Raw genomic sequence first — 24,880 nt, forward strand, 5'->3', positions numbered from 1 at the left:
TCTGTTGCTCTCATGGCTGAATAATGTCTTCTTGTATAGAATTGCTTATAATCTTCCCTTTCAAAATCCTAAAGCTGTTACTTCTCACCATCAGGTATTTAGTCTTGTCATCACACCCTTACCCTCAGTAGAAACCTATCTTTTTTTTTCTCTCTCTCTGCATTCTTATAGGTTTGTAGGTTTTTTTCCCCTCTATTATCTTTGAAAATCAAAGATCCCACCAAGAAAACTGTATGTGTAGGTTTCTTTCCATTAACTTTGCTTTATATTCTGTTAGATCTTATAAGCTAAAGACGGAAGGTATTCTTCAGCTCAGGGAATTTTTCTATTATTTCTTGATTTTTACTTCTTCTTTTTTCCTTTCTTCTCCTGGAATTCCTATTCCAGGTATAATTATACTCCCAGATATGCCGTGACACTTACTGTTTGACTAATCTTATTCATCTCAGTTTTTCTTTACCTCTGGGATAATAAAATTTCTCTTTAATGTTTGCAGAAAGTTTGAAAATACACTGAGGCATCCAGGCTGGGGAAGATTGTGGGCAGGACTTGAACTGTCCTCCCAGGGCCTGGCCTGTCAGGCATCAGGTGTGGAGTGTGGCTGTTTGGTCATTGCTTTCCTTTCAGGGGAGGTGCAGGCAGCAGGCACCACGGGGAGGATCCTAGAAGGATGTTCCTACTAACAGGAAATAGCAGAGGGAGCTACAGGCCAAGCAGGAATCAAGAGTAAGAGGCAAACAAGGCAGGTCAACATAGGTTAGAAGGCCTGAGCCAAGAATAGAATCCAGGCCCCCATCTCCACACTGAACCCACAAGCCAAGCAGGCAACTCAGATATGGTTGCCGACAAACAGAATCCGAAAGCAAGTTGAATCCAAGCTTAAACTTGAGTTCATCTCAGGTGGTAAAAGACAGAAAGCACAGGCTCTGAGCAGGCCAGGAGTAATTTAAAGCCAGAAGTGACCAGGAGTTCCAGGGTGTGCTCTGCCCCTATGCCCCTGAGAGAACAAGAAAAAATGTGGAACGGAAAAGGATAAGTCTTTCATTTGATCCACATGGTAACGCCATGAACGAGACATAATTAACCCCATTTTACAGATGAGGAAGTTGAGGCTCCACTAGTAAACAATATGCCAGGATGGGGACCCACATCCCCAGGTCTTCAGAGCCTGAGATTTGCCTGTGCCTTACATAGCATTATGGAGTAACCATATAGTAGTATCTCTCATTTTTTTTTGTTTTTTTTTTTTTTGTCCTGTTCTGGGTAGCTGATGGGAAGCTGTTGCCCAGTCTTGACACTGTTCAGTGCACAGCCTCCAGAAGCGAAGGTGATTTTTCTCAGGTGTTTTATATTTGAGAGTATAAGCACAAGCAGCAGCCTTGCCCTGTCCTCCTCTCATGGTCTCTACTGCTGTCCTCACACTGGCTTCAGCAGGCCCTGGGGACGTGGAGGATCCACGGCTCCCACTGCACCAGGGTCCATGCCCCAGTCCTAGATTCAACAGCCTCAGCAAAACCACGGATGAAACTTATCTTTGTGCAACTTCTTTCTCCTCCCTTTCCCAACTGTATGGCCGGCTTTGTCTGACTGTGTCAGTGCCCAAAGCTGGTGCACCCAGCTGTGTCCAATCCTCATTTCAATGTTGGGCTCCATTTGCAGGTGCATTTTCTGAAGCCTGCTAGTGAGTCAGTCAGTCTTCATCCAGCATCCAGACATCCTGTTCTTTGTGCCCTTGATTGATCTGTTTCCATTCCTCCAAAGCTGGGGGAGTAGAGCAAAAATAGCCTGTGTCTTTTCTAGATTATACGTGAGAATCAAGAGGATTATGTACAGAAGTACATTATCTTAAAATTCTATAGTGACTCCCTGTTGTCCCTATAACAAATTACCACAAATTTAGTGGCTTAAATCAACACAAATACCTTCTCTTAATCCCATCTCAAAGTCTCTTTTTCCATAAAAAGTAACATTCACAGGCTCTAGGGATTAGAATGTAGACATCTTGGGAGGCTATTATTCAGCCAACCACAGTCCACTCTCTGTCCCCCCAAGATTCACTTCCATCTCATGTGCAAAATATATTTACCCCATCCCAACATTCCCCAAAGTCTCAAGCCATTACAGCATCACCTCAAAGTCTCAAATCTCATTTAAATCATCTCAATCAGATATAGGTGAGACTCTGCCTATGATCCATCCTGAGACAAAATTCTTTTCAATCTCTGAATCTGTGAAACTAGAAAGCAAGTTATCTGCTCCCATTCCCATTCCAATTGAGAAAAAAGGAAGGAGGGAGTCACCAGTACCGAGCAATTTTGAATCTAACCAGGCAAACCCCATTCATTTTCAAAGCCTGGGAATAATCCTCTGCAGCTTGAGGTTCCACCCTCTGAGCCTGTGCCTCTACCCTCTGGGCCAGAGGCTCTACCCCCAGACTCCTTATACTGGAAGGGTAGCACTTATTTGTAGCTTAGTCATTTTATCAGCCCATTTCCTGCCTGCAGAATTTTGGGAGGCTAATAGCCTCCACTCATTTCATCCTGTCTCTGTCACTTTCAGTTCAAGTTGACGGTGTCTCTGCTGATATAGTATTCTCGAAAACCTGTTGGTCTCTAGGTACATTGTGTGTGCCATTAGATGAGAGCCTTCCTAGATAATCTCACCTCTCTTCCTGGCTTCTGCTGAGCTGGCTAAGGGGATCCAGAGTCACATGCCTAATCTCCCCAGCTAGCAAAAGATTGTCCAGTCCCACCCTTGGCCTTCTCTCTGGAGCATGATTTCCTGACAGTGACTCTCCTAATTTTAGCATCTTTTGCAATCTGTATAGGCTGAGAATCCTTGAGGGCAAGAACTAGGTCTGATTTTGCCTTAAATGTCCAGAACATACCATGCTACTTAGTCTAACTTTCAGTGGAAGTTCAATGGCTTGAATTAAAGGATGGAAAAAATACAGTAAATCAATTTCCAAATATCTTGGGTCAGGTTCCCCAAAAGCAGACCCTAAGACAATGACCCATGCACTAGAATTTATTGAGGAAGAAACCGGTAAGGGATTAGAGGAAGAAGAGCAGGGACGAGAAAGAAGCCCAGCAGGGCTGCAATTTCAGGGGAAGGGCCAGTGTCAGGCTGATCCCACGATGCTCTTGAGTGCAAATTATACAACAGAGTTTGTCCCTCCTCAATACCAGTGAGCTGGACTTTCACATACCTGCAGCATCAGTCATTAGCTATGGGCCACGCTTGGGTGGCGTAACTCCCAAGGCACCTCCTGCTGTCTGCACACAGGGGTGAAACAGCTCCAGGAACCCCAGGGCAGTCTTATAAAGAAGGTTGCAGTGTGAGCTGCTAGGAGCAAAGCACAAAGAGGCTGGAGGTGGGTACATGGAATGGGAGAGAAAATCCGAGAAGATCTGGATGAGGCCAGCAGGATCAGCACCATAGTATGAAACGATACAGCAGAACCGGCAGGGTGGCTTATAGACATCTGATACAATGACAATGTGTTCTCTTACCCGAAATAGTCTCTTTTTCTATATTTTACCCAAGATGGTGCTGTTTCACACTTCCTTCTTATTCCTGAGGTTAGGGATGTTTAAATATTAGAAGCATGTCCTAGCCACAAAATGCCATCTCTCCCAGCTCCTCCATGCATCCTTCTAGCACCGGTAGTTATCACGACTTCAGTTATCTGTTAACATACACTTGTCATCTTCCTCTGACAGGCCTGCTAATTGTTGTGATAGAGGTGTGAGGCTGCTGAGTGCAATCCCACAGGATGTGATTGGTAGGGGGTTATGCCACCGGACGCCCCTCGGTCCTAAGCAAATGCCATCCACTTAACCCACTCATCAGCCGGGGAAGTGAATCTGACAGGTCACCTTTCTTAATGGCTCTGCTTCTATTTATAGAACCAGCTAGATTCTTGTGCTTGGACAGCTCTGACTCTTGTTACTCTGAGTGAATTCACAACGTCTCTGTAGCCCACTGTTTCTCCCCACCGTGGTAAGTGCTGTGCTTTTTCAGTCTGCCTCATTTTCCCACTGATTGTATCTGTAAGCAGTGCCAAGCACTGTTCTCATCTGCTCTGACATTTACTGTGAACCCACATAGTGTGGGCCTGGCCTGGCTCCAGAGGGGATGCCCCTCAGTCAGACTCCAACCCTGCCCTCAAGGAGCTTGCAGTCACAGCCGGAAATAAACACAGTGACACAGAAAACAAGTTTGCTAATTCTGAACCATTCAGTCAAGGGATAGCCTTGAGCTGCTGTCTTTGGCAGATGTTCCAAACAGAAAACAAAGCCCCACAAACTGTACCAGTTTTATTATTTCATTAATTACATATCCAGAGAAAGCAAGGCGATAAGACAAAAACCAAGTTTTGGGGTTTTATTTTGACCCCTCAATATCATAACAATGTGTTAGCTTAAACAAGGGGAATTTATTGGCTCACAATTCCCCCTTAAACAAGGGGAATTTATAAGGCTGGGAGAAGTCCAAAATTGAAGCGACAGCAAGGTAATGCTTTCTTCCTAAAGACTGTAGCATTCCAGGGCTGACTGCCAGTGATCCTTGGTCCTTGGCTTTTTCTGTCACATGGCAATGCACGTGGCAGCCTCTTCTCCTTTCTCTTCTGTGTTCCATGGACTTCCAGCTTCTGGCTGCTCCCTGTGGCTTGCTTTCTCCATCTGACTTCACTCTACTTATAAAGAACTCCAATATTCGGATTAAAGCCCAACCTGCTTCAGTTGCACCACACCTTAACTGAAATAACCTCATGAAAAGGCCCTATTTACAGGAGCTCACACCATAACTCCAAGCCACCAAACCAAATCAAGACAGAATGGAAAAGGCAATCCCCTCCCTTCCTAAGCATGCCAAGCTCCCTGGCTAGGGGGAGAAGAGGAAGACCACAGAACTGGGCAACAGCTTCTGGTGCATCCCTAGTCTGAATCAATGGATTGAAGGTATAGAGAGATGTACTCATACTTTGGGAAAAACAATGAGTATTAATACTTGATAGTATTAAAATTTAATTTGGTACTAAGGCTTAATACTAAATTTTCATGCACAGGCTAGAGTGAAACCTGGCTATGCCTCGTGACCACCTAACTTTAAGAGAATAAAGAAACAGCAAGAGAGGCAATGCACATATGGACCTGGAGAGATTCAAAGGCCGGTGGAAGGGAAATATCTGATTTGCATCCCTGTGCTTATCTTACCAGATGATCAGTGGCAAAGTCTTAAAATGTAGCCAAAATGCCAAGGACACTTTTTTTTTCTTATCTGCTTCAACCTTTCTAATCTTCTATAACTTTACTATTAAGTTGACTTAATAGTTACATGGATACTGTGATGGTTAGGTTCATGTGTCAGCTTGGCCAGGTGACCCAGCTGTCTGGTCAAGCAAACACTGGCCTAACAATTGCTGTGAGGATGTTTGTGGCTGGTTAATAAACCAACAGGCTGGTTTATTAAATCATCAGTCAATTGACTGCAGCTGTGACTGATGACTCATCTAAGGGCGTGTCTTCCACACTGAGAGAATGCAATTGGCTGGAATTAATCCAATTAATCAGTTGAAGACTTATAAGCAAGACAGATAGAGGACCTTCCCTTCTTCTTCGGCTGCCCAGTGAAGCATTTCCTGAGGAGTCTGTCGAAGTTGCCGGTTCATTTCCTGAGGAGTTCATCGGACATCTTCCTTGGAGTTGACAGTTAGTTGACGGCTCTACAGAATTTGGACTTGTGCATACCCACAGTTGCTTGAGTCACTTTTACAGTTTGATAATCAGAGACACCTCTCATTGATTCTGTTTCCCTAGAGAACCCTTACTAATACAGATACTTTTTTAAAAAAAATGCCACCCATATAAAAAAAAAAGGGCAACTAAAGAGTCACTGACAATTAAATGCAATACATGATCCTAGGACAGGATTGAACAAGGTGGGAGAAAAGGTTCAAAAGGACATTGCTGGGACATCTTAAAAACTGGAATGTAGACCATAAGCTTTATAACAAGGTTAAATTTCTTGAACTTGATAACTGCACTTTATTGGTTGCATAAGTTAATATCCCTGTTCTTAAGAAATGTACAGGGCAGTATTAAATGTTCAAGGAGTATAACGTATACCACCTAAACTCAAGTGTTCAGAAAATGGATTATCTATCCATCAGTTAGATGGATAGATAGATGGATTGATAGATGGATAGATAGAATGATACAGAAAATGTGGCAAAATATCATGGGTGGATCTGGGTATCTGTGGGGGAGGGTATGTTGAAGTTCAGTGTATGGGGTTTGTATTATTCTTGTAAATATCCCGTGAGTTTGAAAGTATTTCAAAATAAAAATTTTAAAGGTATCATATTTTGAAATGCAAAATTACCCTGATTGGCATTTTAGTAAATAATCTAAAAGCTTCATGAAAGTCCTACTTAAGTTTACCCAAGAAAAAGTTGTAAAAGATAGAGGATGGGCTGAGTTCACTCCAATCTCTGAGCCTTCCCTGACTGCACACCCAGCTCTGCGGCAGTTCTCCAAGTTGCCTTGCTGCCCTGGGCATTCTCCCTGTCCTGCAAGGCCTGTCATTTTCCACTCCTTTGTCCGTCTCCTCCTCGAGAATGGGAGTTCTAGAAGACAACAACTGCTTTACTCACGATTGTACTCCAACTGCCAAGCTCAGTGTGTGGCACTCAGTAGGTTCTTGATGCCTCTTTCGGCTGGATATTGAACAGACTTGTCCAGTTGATCGGTGGCTCAGGCAGGATTCAAACCCAGGCCCCTGACGCCAAGGCCCATGTCCCTTCCCTTACTCCTCAGCTTCCTCCAATGATAAAAAAAAAATGTTGACAGACCTGAAATCCTGTATCACACCCCGTGAATTGCAACTGCCTTATTGCTAATTTTCCCCTAAAGCCCTGATTCAGATACTTGTTTCTAGGTCCTGTGTTTGGATTCTTCATTCTGTCCTATGACTTTCCTGCATGCATTTGGCAGGACTCTTTTCTATTTGGATCTGCTGCACTCCTAAAACTGCACATTTTGACAAGTACACCGGGTCAACCCAGCAGCCAGTTCCCTAGAGAATCATTCATTTGCCCAGAACAGAATCCCTGACTCTGAAAACAAATTCACCTCCAGCCGACCAAAGAGGTGGCAGATGGAGCATTTGGCAGGGGCAGGCTGGGTGCTGAAGGACGATGCAATTATGATGGGGACCACTGAGCTGGCCACTGGGACAGCCAGGAGCTCAGCTCCCAGGGAGCAGCAGCTGAGTTCAGTGTTGCATTCCCTCCTGGGTATCGTGTCCTCGCTCTGAAACAGAGCTGGATGGGACTGTGCCCGCCTGGTAATTAAGGTTAATGAGCATTCTCCATCTGGAAGGGAAAGGCAAATCTGTTTTTTGAGTCCACATGCTTGGCATTCACCCTAGCCAGCAGGACCTGGGAGACACTGATAATCTGCCCCTGGTGTCTGTCACTGGGTTATAGAGTCTGATCCAGATCCCAGGCAAGACAGGGGAGGCTTACAAGGCTAGCCTCTGAGTCTAACTGCCTGCAATCTACATGGGGTATTCCATGTTAAGACAGAGTCCATGCTTGGGATTTCTGAGTCAGCATTTGAGAGGCCAGACTGAGGAATGCAGGAGCGTGAGACTCCAGCAATTCATCCTTCCCTGAGAACCACTATTGACCATGTGGAATCTGTGCCACAGGGCACGGGCATGAGCCTGGAGTCAGACCTGTGAGTTTGTTCCAAGTTCAGCTGTGCCATTGCTTGGAAACCCCAAGCAAACCCCTTCCCCTCCCTATACTCCTGTCTCTTCATCTATGAAATGAAAGGAGATGGACTAGATCTGTGTTTTCAAAGTGTCGTCCAAGGAACCCTAGGGGTTCCTATGGAAGCCCAGGGCCCTCTCAGGGCCCACCCAGGACCCCTACCCCAGAACACAGGGAAGTGGAAATGTGGGTGTGTGTTGGGGGTGGGAGGTTAGTGCTCCACTCACTGCCATCCAAGACCTGCTTCTGCTCTAATTGTGTTATTGTTTGGGAAATTTAAGATCTAGAAAAGTACAAGCAATAATATAACAAGCACCTTTATTTCCATCATGCCAAATTAGCAACTATTTTCTAATTGTATTTCCTCTGCTTTTCTTCTTTAGTAAATAAGCCTTATAACTAGTACCCTACAGAACCATTTCCTTTCATCCTCTCGAGCAGTAACACCATCTTGAGTCTGGTGTGCATTTTCCACTCTGGTTTTTATAGATTTATACTTACCTATAATATAGTCTGACTTGGTATTTATGTTCCACCTTGATGGAAATTAGATATAAGTAAGTGGCATATCCAAAGATATGATCAAATCAAATCAATGAATAGTACCTCAAAAGATACAATCAAAGATAGATAAATGGATAGATAGGTACAGATAGATGATAGAAAGAGATAGATGATAGATGAAAGAAAGGAAAAGAAAAGAAAAAAGAAAAGAAAAAAAAAGCAAATGTGGCAAAATGTGAAAACTGGTGGATCTGTATATCAGTGGGGTTGAGGGGTATGCTGGAGTTCTCTATATTAGTTTTGTATTTTTTTTTTGGTTTTTATTTTAAATTTAGTTTTATTGAGATATATTCACAAACCATACAATCATCCATGGTGCACAATCAACTGCTCACAGCACCATCCCACAGCTGTGCATTCATCACCCCAATCCACTCCTGAACATTTTCCCTACACCAGAAAGAATCAGAACCAGAATAAAAAATAAAAAAAGAACACCCAAATTACCCCCTCCCCCATTTTGTATTATTTTTGCAACTGCCCTGTATGTTTGAAATTATTTCACAATAAAAGTTTTTTTTTCCTTAAAAGATACAATTGATAGACCAGAGATAGAAAAATCTGTTATGCTGTTGTCCTTAATTTCACTCAACTCACTGAGCTTCAGCTTCTCCCGAAAAAAATAAGCCTAATTGTTTCTGCCCTCTCTACCTCGTGTGGCTGTTGGGAAAATAAGGCAGGATGTTGGGCAGGTTTGCAGTCCAGGCTGAGCCCGGCTCATCACCAGGGAGCACCGTCCCCGTGGTGGTTACGGAGAGGGCACTCCTCCAAGCCAAGACCCAGTGCCCTCGATGATGACGCCTTCCATCTACCAAGCACTTGCCCTGTCCCGGGCCCTGTACTGGGCACATACATGTGTCATCTCATTTAATCCTTTTATTCAATTTTTGCTTCAGTATCAATTACATAAGTAGTGTATAACTATATTATTGTTATAAGCTATTCAAACAGTACAAATAAAATGAAAGACCCCCTGGATAACTTTCCTGTCCTCCATTCCCTTTTCCCTCTTGAAAGACTATTGTAATTAATTTGCTGGGTATCTTCCCAGATTTTTTCTGTGCATTACATGCCTAGTAGAGTACATGTGTACATAGGAAATTTATGGTTTATTTTTATTTTACATAAATTATATCATATTTGAGGTATTCTTCAACTTACCTTTTTACTAAACAAAATTTCCTAGACCTCTTGTGTGTGTGTGTGTGTGTGTGTGTGTGTGTGTGTGTGTGTGTCTTAACTGCTTCAGAGTGTTCCAGGACAGATACCCCATTGCTAGTTTAACTGTTCCATTATTGACAGACATTCGGTTTGTTCCCAGTCTTTCACTGCTACAACAATGATGCAACGAATATCTTTCAAAATCCCAGAGTAATGGAACATCAGGACTTTGGCCTGACTGTACTTTCCTTATCCCCAGGCCTGGGCTTCTACACAGTCATGAGTGGCTATTAGTGAGTGACAAGCATCCTTAGGTCCACATGTTTGCATTCTACAGCCCAGAATCAAACACCAGTTTCCCTAGTTTTCAATTGTCTCAAAGCACTGAGGAGGGAAAAACTAGAATTCAAGAAGTATCAAGAAGGAGCAGCACAAGTAAATACCCCAGGTTCTCAACTGGGAACCCTGGAGGGTAATACCCTAGACATGGTGACAAGCCAGGGGTAGACAATGTCCTTGTTTACAGAAAATACAGCTTTTTTTCTATTCAATTCAGCCCCATATTGGATTAAGATGAACTGCCTGCTGTCTAGCTGCTTACCAGGGGATACAGTGAGCCCTCTCTATAGGAAGAGAACATAATTCAGAGCCCAGAACAACTTTTCATATCAATTCTCTATCCCACTGAAGTTTCTATCAGGTATGTCAATAATGTGAACCAAAAGAAAAGATAAACGATTGAAATAGACTCACAGATGACCCAGATATTGGAGTTATCTAATGAAGACTTCTAAAAATTGTGATTAATACTTGCAAGAAAATAGACAGGAAGATGGAAATTTTCCCTGGAGAGCTGGCGTTTTTTAAAGGATCAGACAGCAATTCTAAAACTGAACAGTAAAAATGAAATGGAAAATTGAATAGATAGGTTTAACAGCAAATTGGACATAGCAGAAGAGAGGATTAATGAATTGGAAATTAGTTCAGTAGAAAATAGACTAAAGCATAAAAAGCAATACAGAAAAAAAGCATAACAAACATAGTGGAAAGCTCTAAGTGTACTGGGAGTACCAGAAAGAGAAGAGACAGAATGAGACAGATCAATTTTTGAAGGGGAAATGGCCAAGATTTTTCAAAAACTAACAAGACATCATGTGAGATTCAAGAATTACTAAAATGGAACTCTACACATTCCGAATTATTTTTCCATAAACCAGCAACTCCTCTAATAAAAAAAATTAAAGAAAAGTACTAAAAACACTGAGGAAGAACATAGAGAAAAGCATGCCTAGGCACATCCACAGTTACACTGTTATAAACCAAAGACAAAGAGAAAATCTTTAAGGCAGACCAGAGAAAAGGCATATTACCTTCAAAGGGGCCAACAGTAAGGCCTCAAGAAATATTATTCCCATGAGCCCTTCCTGAAGAACATGTTAGAGGACACTCTTCAGACAAACAAAGCATGATAATGAAAACTTCAACAACAGGATTGGTGGTGAGCATTAAATAGTTTTAACTGTAAAACTGTGATTTTTAACTAAAGAGGGCATGAGTAACAAAAATATGTAAATGTAAAATATCCTAACCATGTAGAAATAAGAGAACTGAAATTGGGAAGACAATGGGGAGAGAAGGTGGAAAGTAAAATAAGTTTCTTAATTGCCTAATCTGTAACAGCTGGGAATAAAAAGTTATTTTTAAAGTTGAAAATTCAAATGATAGAAACTTATGCACATTTAAAAGTACAAAGTTAAACAATAAGAAAGCTAACACTAGAGACTAAAATTAGGTGGTGGAAAAGAGGGAGAGAGGAATAGTAATAGCAAGCAGTGGAAAAATCCAACAAATAAAATAAAATAAAATAACATGAAAATCCAACAAACAAATAAAATGAGTATGTTTACCTTAACTCTCTGTTTTCACACTCAAAAAAGAGAGAGCAAAAATCCAATAGGAAAAATGGATAAAGGTATGAACAGAGAGTTCACAGAAAAGGAAATACAAATGGATCTTAAACATATGAAAAGATGTTTAACCCCGTTCATTGAGAGGAATGCAATTTAAAATAACCCTGAGAGTTAAAAGGGTGTATGCATTTGTTAAATCTCAAGAATGATAAACGGAGGAAACTAAGATGGCGGCTAGCTGAGACAGGGCGAAAAAAACACCTCCATGAAAAACACTAGCTAAAAACCAGAAAGTGACCTAGAATACCAGTTACAGCGATGCACCAGCTGGACGAGGGCTCCTAGCTCCAGAGGGGCCATATACTTGGTGAAACCGGGAGTCTGCATTCTGAAACGAGTGAGTAAGCTGGCTGGAAGACCCGCAGCCACGCGGGGGGCTGGGGATGCCAGGGTTCAGCGTTTGGAGCATGGCTGGCTCTTTTTAAAAAAAGGGAAAAACCCAGGAGCGGCTCCATCTGCAATTGTGGGAACCACGCAGTAAAACACAGCAAGAGGGGGCTGGGCCAGCCTCTTGGTGTCTGGCTGGGAAGATAGCCCGCTGCAGATACCCTTGGGTCTGGGGGAATGGAGTGGAGAGCCAGAAGCAGAAAGAAACCCCACGGTTAGCAGCTGGCCCCCCGGAGGGCTGGATAAACTCCTGCCCGGGGCCGTGCCCACAGCCCAGAGCCCTGCCAGTTGTCCCGGAGCTGGGAAGGAGGAACTGTGCGAGGAGTGGGGGGCTGAGACGCCCTGTTCAGCCATTTTTGCCTCAGGCTGAGAGCATGCTGCTGCAAGGCCTGGCGGCCTGGGGCTTCCCTTGAGGGATGGCGCACACTGGTGATGTAACACGGCATTCCCTCAGCTGAGCTCCTGGAGGAGTGCGGCTGGGAGGGGGGATCCGCTCGGAGAACCCAGGGATGCTACGCCAAGTCCGGTGGTTTCTGGATCAGCGAGAGAGAGGGACTGGGGCTGAACTGAAATGAAGGCTTAGACTCTTGTGGCAGCCTTGAATCTCCGGGATCCTGGGGGATTTGAACATTAAAACTGCCCTTCCTCCCTGGCCACCCGTACACATGCCCCACATTCAGGGCGGACGGCTCCAGCAACACACCTAAACTGAGTTCTCCAACTGACCCCACAAGAATCATTTCCCCACACACCACGGGAACAAGGTGGAGAACTGACTTGAGGGATATAGGTGACTCACAGACGCCATCTGCTGGTTAGTTAGAGAAAGTGAACGTCACCAAACTGTGTTCCTGAAAAATTAGATCGATATCCCTTTTTCTTTACAACTTGAAAGAACCCTATTAAGCAAAACAAATGCCAAGAGGCCAAAAACAACAGAAAATCTTAATGCATATGATAAAACCAGAAGATATGGAGAATCCAACTCCAAACACACAAATCAAAATATCGGAAGATACACTGTACCTCGCAAAATTAATCAAAGAACTACAATCGAGGAACAAAAACATGGCAAAGGATTTAAAGGACATCAAGAAGACTATGGCCCAGGATATAAGTGACATAAAGAAGACCCTAGAAGAGCATAAAGAAGACATTACAAGAGTAAATAAAAAAATAGAAGATCTTATGGAAATAAAAGAAACTGTCGGCCAAATTAAAAAGACTCTGGATATTCACGATACAAGACTAGAGGAAGCTGAACAACGTCTCAGTATCCTAGAAGCCCACAGAACAGAAAATGAAAGAACAAAAGAAAGAATGGAGAAAAAAATTGAAAAAATTGCAATGGATCTCAGGGATACGATAGATAAAATAAAACATCCAAACTTAAGACTCATTGGTGTCCCAGAAGGGGAAGAGAAGGGTAAAGGTCTAGAAAGAGTATCCAAAGAAATTGTTGGGGAAAACTTCCCCAACCTTCTACACAATATAAATACACAAAGCATAAATGCCCAGTGAACTCCAAATAGAATAAATCCAAATAAACCCACTCCAAGACATATTCTGATCAGACTCTCAAATACTGAAGAAGCAGCAAGAGAAAAGCAATTCACCACATACAAAGGAAACAATATAAGACTAAGTAGTGACTACTCAGTGGCTACCATGGAGGCGAGAAGGCAGTGGCATGACATATTTGAAATTCTGTGAGTGAAAAATTTCCAACCAAGAATACTTTATCCAGCAAAACTCTCCTTCAAATTTAAGGGAGAGCTTAAATTTTTCACAAACAGACAAATGCTGAGAGACTTTGCCGATGAAAGACCTGCCCTACTTCAGATTCTGAGGGGAGCCCTGCCGGCGGAGAGACAGGGAAAGGAGAAAGAGATATAGGGAATTTTAACAAACATATGTAGTACCTTACATCCCAAATCACTGGGACACTCATTTTTCTCTAGTGATCACAGATCTTTCTCCAGAAGGGACCATAAGCTGGGACATAAAACAAGCCTCAAGAAATTAAAAAAAAAAAAAAATTGAATATACTCAAAGCACATTCTCCAACCACAATGGAATACCAACAGAAGTCAATAATTTTTGAACTGTAAAATACACAAACTCTAAGGACAAATCAGTGGTTTTGAACTCAATGTAAAATATGTAAGTTTAGACTACTATATAAAGGTGGGGGAATGGAGGAGTATAGGAACATAGTTTATGGGTCCTATTGAAGTGGAGGTGGTATCAAAGAAAAACAAGATTGATATGGATTTAAGAGGCTAATTTTAAGCCCCACAGTAAACACAAAGAAATTATCAGAGAATATAACCATAGAGATGAAATGTAGAGTTTGGGTTAAAAGAAATGGGGGAAGGGGCAATGGGGAGTTAAGAAATGAGTGTAGGGTTACTGTTTGAGGTGAAGGGAAATTTCTAGTAATGGATGATGGGAAAGAGCATTACAGCATTCTAAATGTGATTAATCCCACTAATGAAAGGCTAGGGAGGGGATGGAATGGGAAGATTTAGGCTGTATATATGTTTCCACAACTGAAAAAAAAAAAAAAAGACAGTCTAACTAGATGACAATTGAATGCTAAGAATGAACTTGGATGGGACTGGAAGATAGAGGACAGGTGGCTCAAAGGGACACAGTTGAGACATAAGGAAAAGGAAATATAGAATGTAAGCTTTGTATCATTGTTGAATCTATTGTACCTCTTAGCTGCGCTTAATGGGATTGCATAAAAGAATGTTCCTGTTCATGGGAAGTGTATATGTGAATTATAGTGTATGCTCAAGGATGTGTGCAGCTAACTTTCATATGTTCAGAAGACAGAGCAATAGATGATGGATGATAGGGAGGGAGGGAAAGAAATAGCGATGTGACAGCATGTTAAAGTTGGTGGATTGAGCTATTGGGGGAGGGGGGTCAAGGTATGATGGAATTCTGTGTATGGGGCTAGTATTGTTTTTGCAACTGTTCATATAACTTTGAATTTATTTCAAAATAAAAAAATAAAAAAAAACAAAAAAAATGATAAACTTAGATTTGTGCATTTCACTGCATATAAATTTTACCATAAAAACATAAACAGATATTGAATTCTAGTTAACGGTATGTGTGCCGCAGTGTCTTGACATGAGGTGTACTTATATTTGCAACTTATTTTGAAATACATAAAAAAAAATACAAGGATGGACAGATGGATACAGCAAAATGTTAACAATTATAGAATCTAGGTGGTGAATATATATACATTCACTGCACAATTCTTTCAATTTTTCAATATGTTTGAAAATTTTCATGGTAAAATGTTAAGGGAGAAACACTAACTCCAGATAACATTTTTCTTCAGATTGGAAAAAATGTAAAAGCTTTGGTAACTCTGTTTTCAAGGTTGTAGGAAACAGTCCCTTTCAACCTTTGCTGGTAGATTATAGCAGTACAACTTCTAGAGAGAATAACACCAATTAGAACTTAAAGTAGATATATCCTTCCCCTACGTGGGACATGACTCCCGGGAGTGTAAATCTCCCTGGCAATGTGGGACATGACTCCTGGGGATGAACGTGGACTCGGCATTTTAGGATTGAGAAAGCCTTCTGGACCTAAAGGGGAACAGAAATAAAACAAAGTTTCAGTGGCTTAGGGATTTCAAATTTGGAGTCGAGAGGTCATTCTGGAGGTTTTTCATACACATTATATAGATATCCCTTTTAGTTTTTAGTGTATTAGAATAGCTAGAAGGAAATACCTGAAATTGTTGAACTGCAATCCAGTATTTTTGATTCTTGATGACAGTCATATAACTATATAGCTTACACAGGATAACTGTGTGATTGTGAAAACCTTGTGGCTCACACTCCTTTATCCCTTTATTTGTACAATGCCTGTACAAATGAGTAGAAAAATGGGGACAAAAAGTAAGTGAATAATGGGAGAGGCTATGGGATGTTTGGGGCGTTCATTTTTACTTACATATTTTTATTTTTATCTTTTGGAGTAATGAACATGTTCAAAAATTGTGATCAATGCACAACTATATGATGATACTGTGAACAATTTATTGTACACTTTGGATGATTGTATGGTATGTGAATATATCTCAATAAAATTGCATTAAAAAAGGTATATCCTGTAACACAGCAATTCTGCTTAAAGGAATTTCATGTACAGACATACTCAGACATGTGCAAAATGACATAGCTACTAGAGTGTTGCATTGATGTCTGATATACAAAAGATTGTAAATAATCTAAACATCTAGTCAATAAAAGACTAGTTAAATGTACTAGGATATATCCATACAATGCAATACAATACAACCATTAAAAAGGAGGCAGCTTTCTATTGACACACAATAATCTCACAGATATATTAAGTGACAAAATTAAAGTGTGGAAGAGTTTGTAGAATAGGTTTGCATTTAATTAAAAAAATGCATAAACATACTCTTGAACATGCAGCATAGAATACCTCTAGACTGGAAGAATGTACGAGGACCCGCTAATGGTATTTATCTAAAGGAGATCAGCAGGATCTTTGGCGACAGAGTGCTTGTAAACAGCTCTTCACTAAATCCTTTTGCACCTTTTAAATTTTGAGCTATGTTCAAGTGTTATTTATGAAACTATATTAATTTAAAATAAAAGGGGGGGGCGGATAAGAAGGAAAGAAAAAATGGCACCAGAAATCACATTTGGGGCTGGGCACCTTGGAAAGTCAGCCTTTCTCTCCCGCTCTATTCCAGCGGCGCTCCGCTGCGGCCCGGCCGCCTTCTCTGCGTGAAAAGCCGCTGCTCCCGTGGGCGCCCCAACCGGGATGCCCCGGCCGCTCCCCTGCCGCTCTGCAGCACCCCGCTCCCGCTCCCGGTGTGAGCCCAGCAGTGGCCCCTAAGAAGTGGTGACCACTCCCACCAACAGGTCAGTGCCCTCCGGGAAGGGGTGAGAAAGGATACCAGCTGGAGGGTCGGATGAGGGGGAAGCAAAAGTGGGGGTCGCCTCAGGTTAGCCTAAAGCTCCAAGCGCCCTGAGCTCCTGGGGGGCTGGGGGATGGATCCCCACCTTGCCCCTCCACCTGAGGCAGCAGAGGCACGCAGAGGCCTGGGGGTTGGGGGTGTGGGACCTTGGGTAAATCATTTCCCGGCTCCCTGCCTCAGTTTCCCCATTTATAAAACGGGCATGTTAATGCCTGGCAAACTTGCTTCCTGGGCTGTTGTTAGGATCAAATAATAAACTGGATGTGAAAGCACATTGTGTCGCTCAAGTGCTCTGCAAATTCAGGGATAATGATGATGGTGATGACATGTGGGGAAAGAGCAGCGGCTGTCCCCTCACCCTAAAGTGCTCCCTCACAGCAGGGGGGGTGGGGAACAGACCTGCCTGTCCAGGCCTGTTCCCCAGGAGCTCCTGTTTCATCCAAAGTATTTACTGAGCATCCCCTGGTGCCAGGAATATCCTGGACTTTATCTCCCACCCCTGTGAGGCAGATATTATCACCTGCCCTCAGCAGGTGAGGAAATCCAGACTCAGAGAAGTCAGGAAATCACCCCAAGGTGAGGGCATGGGGCTGCAAGGTGGTGGCGGAGCCGGGATTCAGGTCCACCAACTGCCAAAACTGAGCTTCCCATCGCCAGGGCTCGGCAGAGGGTCCTCGGGAGTCCCCGTGGGCACCCCTCCAGGCCTCCCACCCCCTCCCGTGAGCACGGCTCCTCTTCAGTCTATATATATGGTGCCATTCAACATTTGGTCTCATTTGAAATCTTGGTTTTACCACTTTAAACAAATTATTAGTTAATTATCATATTTTTAAATGTTTTCCTAACACCCTGAGTTAGTGGCTTGGCTGGAAAGCATCGTCACAGAACTTTCTTCCTAAATGGCTTCAGGGAGTGGAGGCAGCTGCAGGGGCTCCATCCCCCAGTGGGACCGCAGACACAGCCAGCGGCCCCCTGCTGGCACAGCTCCTCTGTCCCCTCCCTCACCCTGCCCTGGGGAGGCACCCGCTGGACCCCACTAGAGGCATCAGTCACCTGCAAGGTGTAGGGTGGGCTCCTTTGGGCCCCTGAGAGGGGTATATCGTCCCCATCCCCCTCTTTATCCCCACGTGGGTGACCTGAGCAGCAAGCTCTTGCACCCATTCCCTCCCCCTGTGTGGCTCTCTCTGCAGGGGTGGAAGATGGTACCAGCCAACCCTGAGCCGGAGGAGGAGCCCGCAGTCGTTGCCGCGAGATGGAGGAGCCCACTCCCGAGCCTGTCTTTGTCGACGTGGACAAGGGACTGACCTTGGCCTGCTTCGTCTTCCTCTGCCTCTTCCTCATCGTGATGATCATCCGCTGTGCCAAGGTCATCATGGACCCTTACAGCGCCATCCCCACATCCACCTGGGAGGAGCAGCACCTGGACGATTGAGACGGAAGTGGGGGGCTGGGGAGCAAGACCCCCAGCTCTCTGTGGGCCGGGGCACCCAGGACATGCCTCCGGGTCCCCTGGTCCCTGACCTGCCAGCCCCTGGAGGCGAGGAGTGGGGAAGGCTCACCTCAGCCTTGCCCTGCTGTCACGGGAGCACCAGAGCGAGATGGCCATGCTGCTGAGGGGTGTTGCAGGCACAGGGCGGTCTGGGGGTGAGGAGGTCTGGGTCCCAGTCTGGGGAATCACTGGATGACCAGTGGGGACTCACCTTCTCTGCTTCCTCTGCACCTTCAGGAATCAAACCAGGTCAGATACCCATCATCACACAATAGGGGTCTCCTTTCCAGGAGATTCTCTGCTCTTAAAATGAGAAGCAGCACACTCACTAGCACGGGAGACTCCCAACACAGATGTCCCACGTGAGCCCAGCCCCTTCCCGAGGGGATAGCAATGGAGGGAGCCGTCAAGGGTGAAAGGATGTGGAAGGTACCTCACCCGAAAAATTCACGAAAGGCACACGGGCTGCTTCCAAGGAGTTTTGTTTTGTTTTGTTTTTAATTAAAGTATAGAGGAATATATTTTTCCTGTTATAGTTGAAATTTGCATTTTAGAAATTTGGGGAAAATACAGAAAAATAGAAGGGAAGGGGAAAAAAACACTTATAATCTCATCTTCCAAACGCCACCATTTTTATATATTTTCTTCCAGCCTTTTTTATAAGCATTTTTAAATAGTCAAATTCATACTGAATGCATGAGGTTGTATCACATCATATTACAGCATGACTATTTTCCCATTTCATCAAACACTCTTAAGAGCTGTGATTTTGTGTGCCTGCCAAATATTCAGTCAGGTAGTTGGGTCATAGTCTAATAATCTTATCCATTGGTCGTACATTTAATACTTTGCGCTAATTTTTCCTCATACAAAGTTATTCAACCCAGTCTCCTTTTGAGGGTGCACGATCCACAGATGAATATTGGGCAGGGAGACCTGGGTTTTGTGCTTTGGCCAAAGGCTGTGTGTCCTTAGGCAAGTCACTGGACCTCTCAGCGCCTCAGTTCCCCTGTTGTGAAATGGGGAGGAAAAGCTTTGCCCTTTCCATCTTGTGTAAACCTTCTGTGAACGAAAGGACAGGAGGCGAGTGCTTTGAAAGTAAATGTGCTGTTGGGATAAAGGAATAAGCTGTTGGTAATGACTTCTCTTGGGGCCTCCCTCTCACTCCTCTCCCAGTATCACCTACGTCCATGACCTTGCAGCAAGAATATTGGACCAAACAGAGTCCACCAACGTGGCCCCAAGTCTCCTTCCTGGCTATAGGACCCTGAATAACTTGCTTTGCCTCTCTGAGCCCCAATTTCTTCATCTGTAAAATGGGAATAACATCTACCTCGCAAGGTTGCAGTGAGGATGATGAGAGAACATGGGCAAACAGTTGTATCCACCACTCCAGGAGAAGCCTGGGACCCAAGCTGGGAGGAAAAGAGGTTCTGGGTCCCTCCTGCTCCTCAGGGCCAGGAACTCTGGGCTTTTGTCAACTTCCCAGGTAACTTCTTACAGGCCAAATCTCCTTGTCTGGAGGAATACTCACAGCAACCTCCCCCAGCACCTGCTGTCAAGAGATAAGGCATCTGTTAAATTATGTAGTAGTCATTGTCATCAGTTTTGCCACAAGCAAGATACAAAGTCATAGGAGGCCACTTGAGCTCCCCTTCCTCTGAGAGCATTTATTCCATCCCTCCAAGGTGTGGCCTGCCAACCCCGTCAGAGGAGGCCTGCAGCTGGGAATAAGCTTAGGGCTCCCTTCCCATTACCTGTATCCGAGCCACCCCTCCAACCAGGGCACCTGGGAAATGGATTTCCAATGCACTCTCACCTCTAGGTGACCCTGAAAGTTGGCAGTGCCACAGATATTCCGGGATCATTCCAAGACATACCCAGCTGGTCCCCCATGTGGCATGCCCAGAGGGACAGTTGGCAGAGGCAGGGGACGAAGATGCATTCCAAGGCTCTGCATAAGGGAGGACGTGGAATAAGAGCCCTGTGTGTTGACTCAGACCCAGCAGCAGCCATCACTCTGCAGCCTACCTCAGAGACACCAAGCACATCTGTGAAAAGCCCATCAGCACAGATTTACAATGGAAACCAAAACCAACTCCCAATCAGCTAATAGTGGACCCAAAAGGAACCCCAAGTCTTGAAGGCCTCACCTGGAAGCACTTTAAAACTTTTGGGGAAAGAATAGATGTCCTAGGGCAGTGTTACTCAAATTGTGGTCCAAGGACAAAAAACATCTATATCACTGGGGAACTTGTCAGAAATCCAAAATCATGGCCCCTGCTCCAGACCTACTGCAGGACCAGAATCTCTGCGGGCAGGGCCCAGGAATCCATAGTAGCAAGATCTCCAGGTGATTTGTGTGCATATCAAAGTTTGAGAAGCACTGCCTTAGGGATTCCTTGGTTCCAATTCATTCTTTTCCGCACTTAGTTTTGCTGATGTTCTCACTCTATCTCTTGACTCTTGGATAGCAAGGGGAGTATAGTAACATTTCAGAAAGGACTGAAAATAAAAATCATTCCCCACCCACGCTTCCAACAAAACAGTGATTTTCATTACAGGTGTGTATGTTCCTTTCAAATCCTTGTCACATGCAAGATATATTTTTTCATGTCACCAGTTTCATACTTGTATATGATACTCTTTCTCCTAACTTTACATCATAAGTATGTTTCCATGTTGTTCCTACAGTCTTTGTATTTATCATTTTAATGGTTATAAAACATGGCATTTAGTGCATGTACATAATTATCCAGATTCCTATTGTTAAATTCTTGGATTGCTTTTATTTTTCCCTGTTATATATGTACCAAGAGGAAAAAGAAAGATAAACACAGATACAATGAACCCTGGGTGTTTGCTCAGGGTGGAGGGAGAATAAATATCTAAACTACACCCCTTCACCTAAGAAACACATGGGGGAGGAAGACCTGCCTACAACTTTGATCATAATAGGAATTTCAAAGCTTCTGCCATTGCTTCATGCTGCTAAAGGATGGAAGAGGTGATCCTTTGTGATCAGAGCACCTTACTGAGTTTCTGACTAGCCAAGACTAAAGTTTGTGATTGTGGATAGAAAGCTAAGTTGTTTGGAAAAAGAAATGAACAGACATTTGTTAGGACTGGAAGCTGGCAGAGAGAAAAGAAAAAGCATTCAGGAAGGGGGGCCTTGGGATTTGGTCACAAGCCAGGACTTTAGGGAAAACGTGAGAGAGAAACTCCCTGCAGCAAGGAAGGGTGACAGACTTCCCAGACAGTGGTGTCTAGTGGTCAATGTTAAGTCATCGCCTGTACTGTGTTCTGCTGTGGTCCCTTCACATTACCGCAAATCTTCAGTAAAGTCTGATACACAATCCGCTTTGTGTCAGTAGTACTTTGGGACAACGAAGACATCTGACATCTGGGTGGTGGGTAATGTGAGGAAATCCAATCTGGAAAGAAATAGCACTCAGGGACAAGTAAGGTAGCAGAAATATGCAGAATCAGGAAATCAGAATGACAGTGACTAAGAAATGTGACCCTAGAGGATGCTCAGAGAAGCTAATATAAATAGAAAGATAGTAAAAAACTAGCTTTGCTGCCTGGCCTATCAATTCTTGTAACATCTATTTCATTTTTCCAACTAGTTGCTCAAATGTCCACATGTTCTTACTTAACTTAAAAACCAGTATCTCCAACGTGGAATATGACTCCCGGGGAGGAATGTAGACCCTGCGTCGTGGGATGGAGAACATCTTCTTGACCAAAAGGGGGATGTGAAAGGAAATGAAATAAGCTTCAGTGGCAGAGAGATTCCAAAAGGAGCCGAAAGGTCACTCTGGTGGGCACTCTTATGCACAATATAGACAATGCTTTTTAGGTTCTAGTGAATTAGAGTAGCTAGCAGTAAATACCTGAAACTATCAAACTACAACCCAGAACGCATGAATCTTGAAGACGACTGTATAAAAATGTACCTTATGAGGGGTGACAGTGTGATTGGGAAAGCCATATGGATCACACTCCCCTTTGTCTAGTTTATGGATGGATGAGTAGAAAAATGGGGGACAGAAAAAAACAAAGTCACCCAGTGTTCTTTTTTACTTTTATTGCTCTTTTTCACTTAAAAAAAAAAAAAGTATCGCTCTCTGTCCCCTAAAAATATCCCAGAATCCCAGAAACATACTTAATCCAAAGGTGGCTGGTCCAAACACCAGGAGTAGAAAACTGCAAAGTCCTGGTCAGTCCACTAGTGGGTTTCCTGCCTCATGGTCTCGTTGTTGAAGATAGTCCTGCCATGTGGGATGTATGACTATCTGCAGTGCTCTCTCTAGCCTATGGCCAAGAGGTGCCCAGGTTGAGCTGCCTGGATCCACATCCACATGCCCAGCTGTTCTTCCCAAACATAGCACAAAAGTTGGCTGTGTCCACAGACGCAGATCAGCCCACCCCCTGAACCTTTATGTTCTTGATGGCCAGCAGCTAAGATCCCCCTGCCTTCTGGCGGGGGGTGGTGTGGGGGTGGTTTCTCTGTGGGACCTGTCTCAGTCATCATCCTAGAAGGAAAGACATGGCAAATCCAAAGCATTAATTGAAAAGAGTTTAAATGAAAACATTTACAGAGATTGGGCAGGATTAGAGGAAATAACAAGGGACAATAGAACAACGAGGATAGGCCATAATGAGAAGCCATTACCATCAAAGTCTGATAGGACAAGGAGAAGGAGCAGTTCTACAAGAACCCGGTTAGAGCTATAGCAACAGGAGAGGAGTTGCTTACTAGGAGCCATGGCCATAGATAGAGAATCAAAGCTTCTGCCAAACTACATCCCAGTAGGAAGGGAATGGGGGGGAATAAATACCTTGTCCTCTTCCCTCCTGTCCTCCAGTCTCTCGTTTAGGTCTCCCATTGGCTAAACACAACCAAAGATAAAGGACCAGGGAAATTGGGTGATAGCGTCCACAGCTGTCAGCCTATTGAAGCACATGAGAATAACCAGCACAATCCACCCCTTCTGACACTCAGCATCCATCCATGAGCTTTGCTTAGGGAGGGAAATATGTCCCCAACACAGTGGGAACACAAAGTTCCATTAACCACCATCTTGTCTGGGGGTGATGTTGATTTAGTCCTATTCCCAGCTGGAACCTAAATTGTAATGTAGTCACTCCTTGGTGAGGAAAGGAAACAATATAAAACATAGCTGCTGAGTCCCCTTTCTATAGCTGGTCACAAGGTCTAGGATGATAACCATAGCCTCCTTATCCCACAGCCCATTCCATATTCTGCTACCTTCTGGAAGTCCTTTGGCTACTGGAGTATTTTATCTGGAAGAATGACCCAAATCTTCATTCACAGAGGATCCAAATTCTTAGTGCCCTGTCTTTATTGGATTTCTGCAATTTCCTATATGTGGGACCCCAAAGAACATGAGGAGGGCTTGGAAGCTTCAAGTGGAAGCATTTAGAACCCTCAGGAGAGAAGAACTGGTGAGAAATCCAGTATCATGCTCTCACAGAGGGGATATGGGAAGTACCAAGAGGTGCTCCAATGAATCCCTGGGGTTCAGAGATAGTTTTCCTTACCCACACTGTAAGGTAACCCATTTTCCCTTGATAATATGGATGATTCACTCTGACAGCAGAGCAAACCCCTTCTCTGCTACTGGTTCAAAATGATGAGGCCCAAATGACCACAGGACCATCTCAGCTTCCAATTTAACAGACCCATAACTATGTTCCCTGGTGGAAGGATTTTTTTCTTGGTCACTAGGGACTTCCAAACCCACTAAGCCCAAAGTTATAAGGATGAAAAACAAAAATTCCACTAGTGGGTTTTTAGGTATAATAGAAAAATCATTTTCATCTCCCAGACTAGTATCTTCTGGCTATGGGGAAGATAGCACCATATACTGGCCTCTGATTTAAGACTATACTACACCCTATAGGTCAGCCACCATGACGGAGCTTTCCACAGACCATCCTGAATTTTGGTCATACCAACTGCTTCTGGGTGATGATTCATGTAGCAAACCAGTGAATTTCATGGGCCTGAGCCCACTGCTGCATTTCCTTCACAGACGAGTTCCTTGATTGAAGATCATGTTTGTGAGATATGCTGAGATGAACGAAGCCCCACAGATGGTGGTGAGGGCATGGAAGGCAAATCCATATCCAGAATACACATGTCTATTCACATCCCCTTCCATGATGAAAGAGGTCCCATGTACTCAACCTGCCACGAAGTGGCTGACTTGTCTCCCATCACCCACCCCCGGGGAATGGTGCCATATCAGGAGCTTGGCATTGGTCCCATCCAATTACAGGTTGTAAACCCAAAGTGATGGAAACCAGAGTAGACAGTGTGGGGAAGCCAATGTTGTTGAGGTCATGCACAATCTCCAGCCCTCCTACTATGGCCACTTTGTTCACAGTCCCATTGAGCAAGCCTTGGAATGGATAAGAGAAGAGGCTTGTCCACTGATGATCGAGCAACTAGTCTGCAGTGGATGCCTCTGGTAGGCATTTAGGTGGCACAGGGGTGTCTGGGCAGGGATTATGTT

General features: G+C 43.8%; 1 protein-coding gene across 5 annotated transcripts in view; it reads left to right on the top strand.

The window, feature by feature from the left end:
- The window catches only part of CTXND1 (cortexin domain containing 1), a 71,685-nt gene extending 49,955 nt beyond the window's left edge, over nt 1-21,730 (top strand). For 3 of the 5 annotated variants that reach the window (XM_037833236.1, XM_037833237.1, XM_037833240.1), the window contains exons 2-3: nt 16,619-16,790; nt 18,037-21,730. In XM_037833236.1, the coding sequence (XP_037689164.1) occupies nt 18,099-18,278 (180 nt within the window). In that variant the 5' untranslated portion in view covers nt 16,619-16,790; nt 18,037-18,098 and the 3' untranslated portion in view covers nt 18,279-21,730. Of the gene's footprint in view, nt 1-3,908; nt 4,003-16,618; nt 16,791-18,036 lie in introns of all 5 variants that reach the window. The other 2 variants (XM_037833238.1, XM_037833239.1) reach the window with 1 other exon arrangement.
- Nucleotides 21,731-24,880: the final 3,150 nt, after the last annotated feature.

Source organism: Choloepus didactylus, chromosome 4, assembly GCF_015220235.1.
Source record: "Choloepus didactylus isolate mChoDid1 chromosome 4, mChoDid1.pri, whole genome shotgun sequence".
NCBI classification, from domain to species: Eukaryota; Metazoa; Chordata; class Mammalia; order Pilosa; family Megalonychidae; genus Choloepus; species Choloepus didactylus.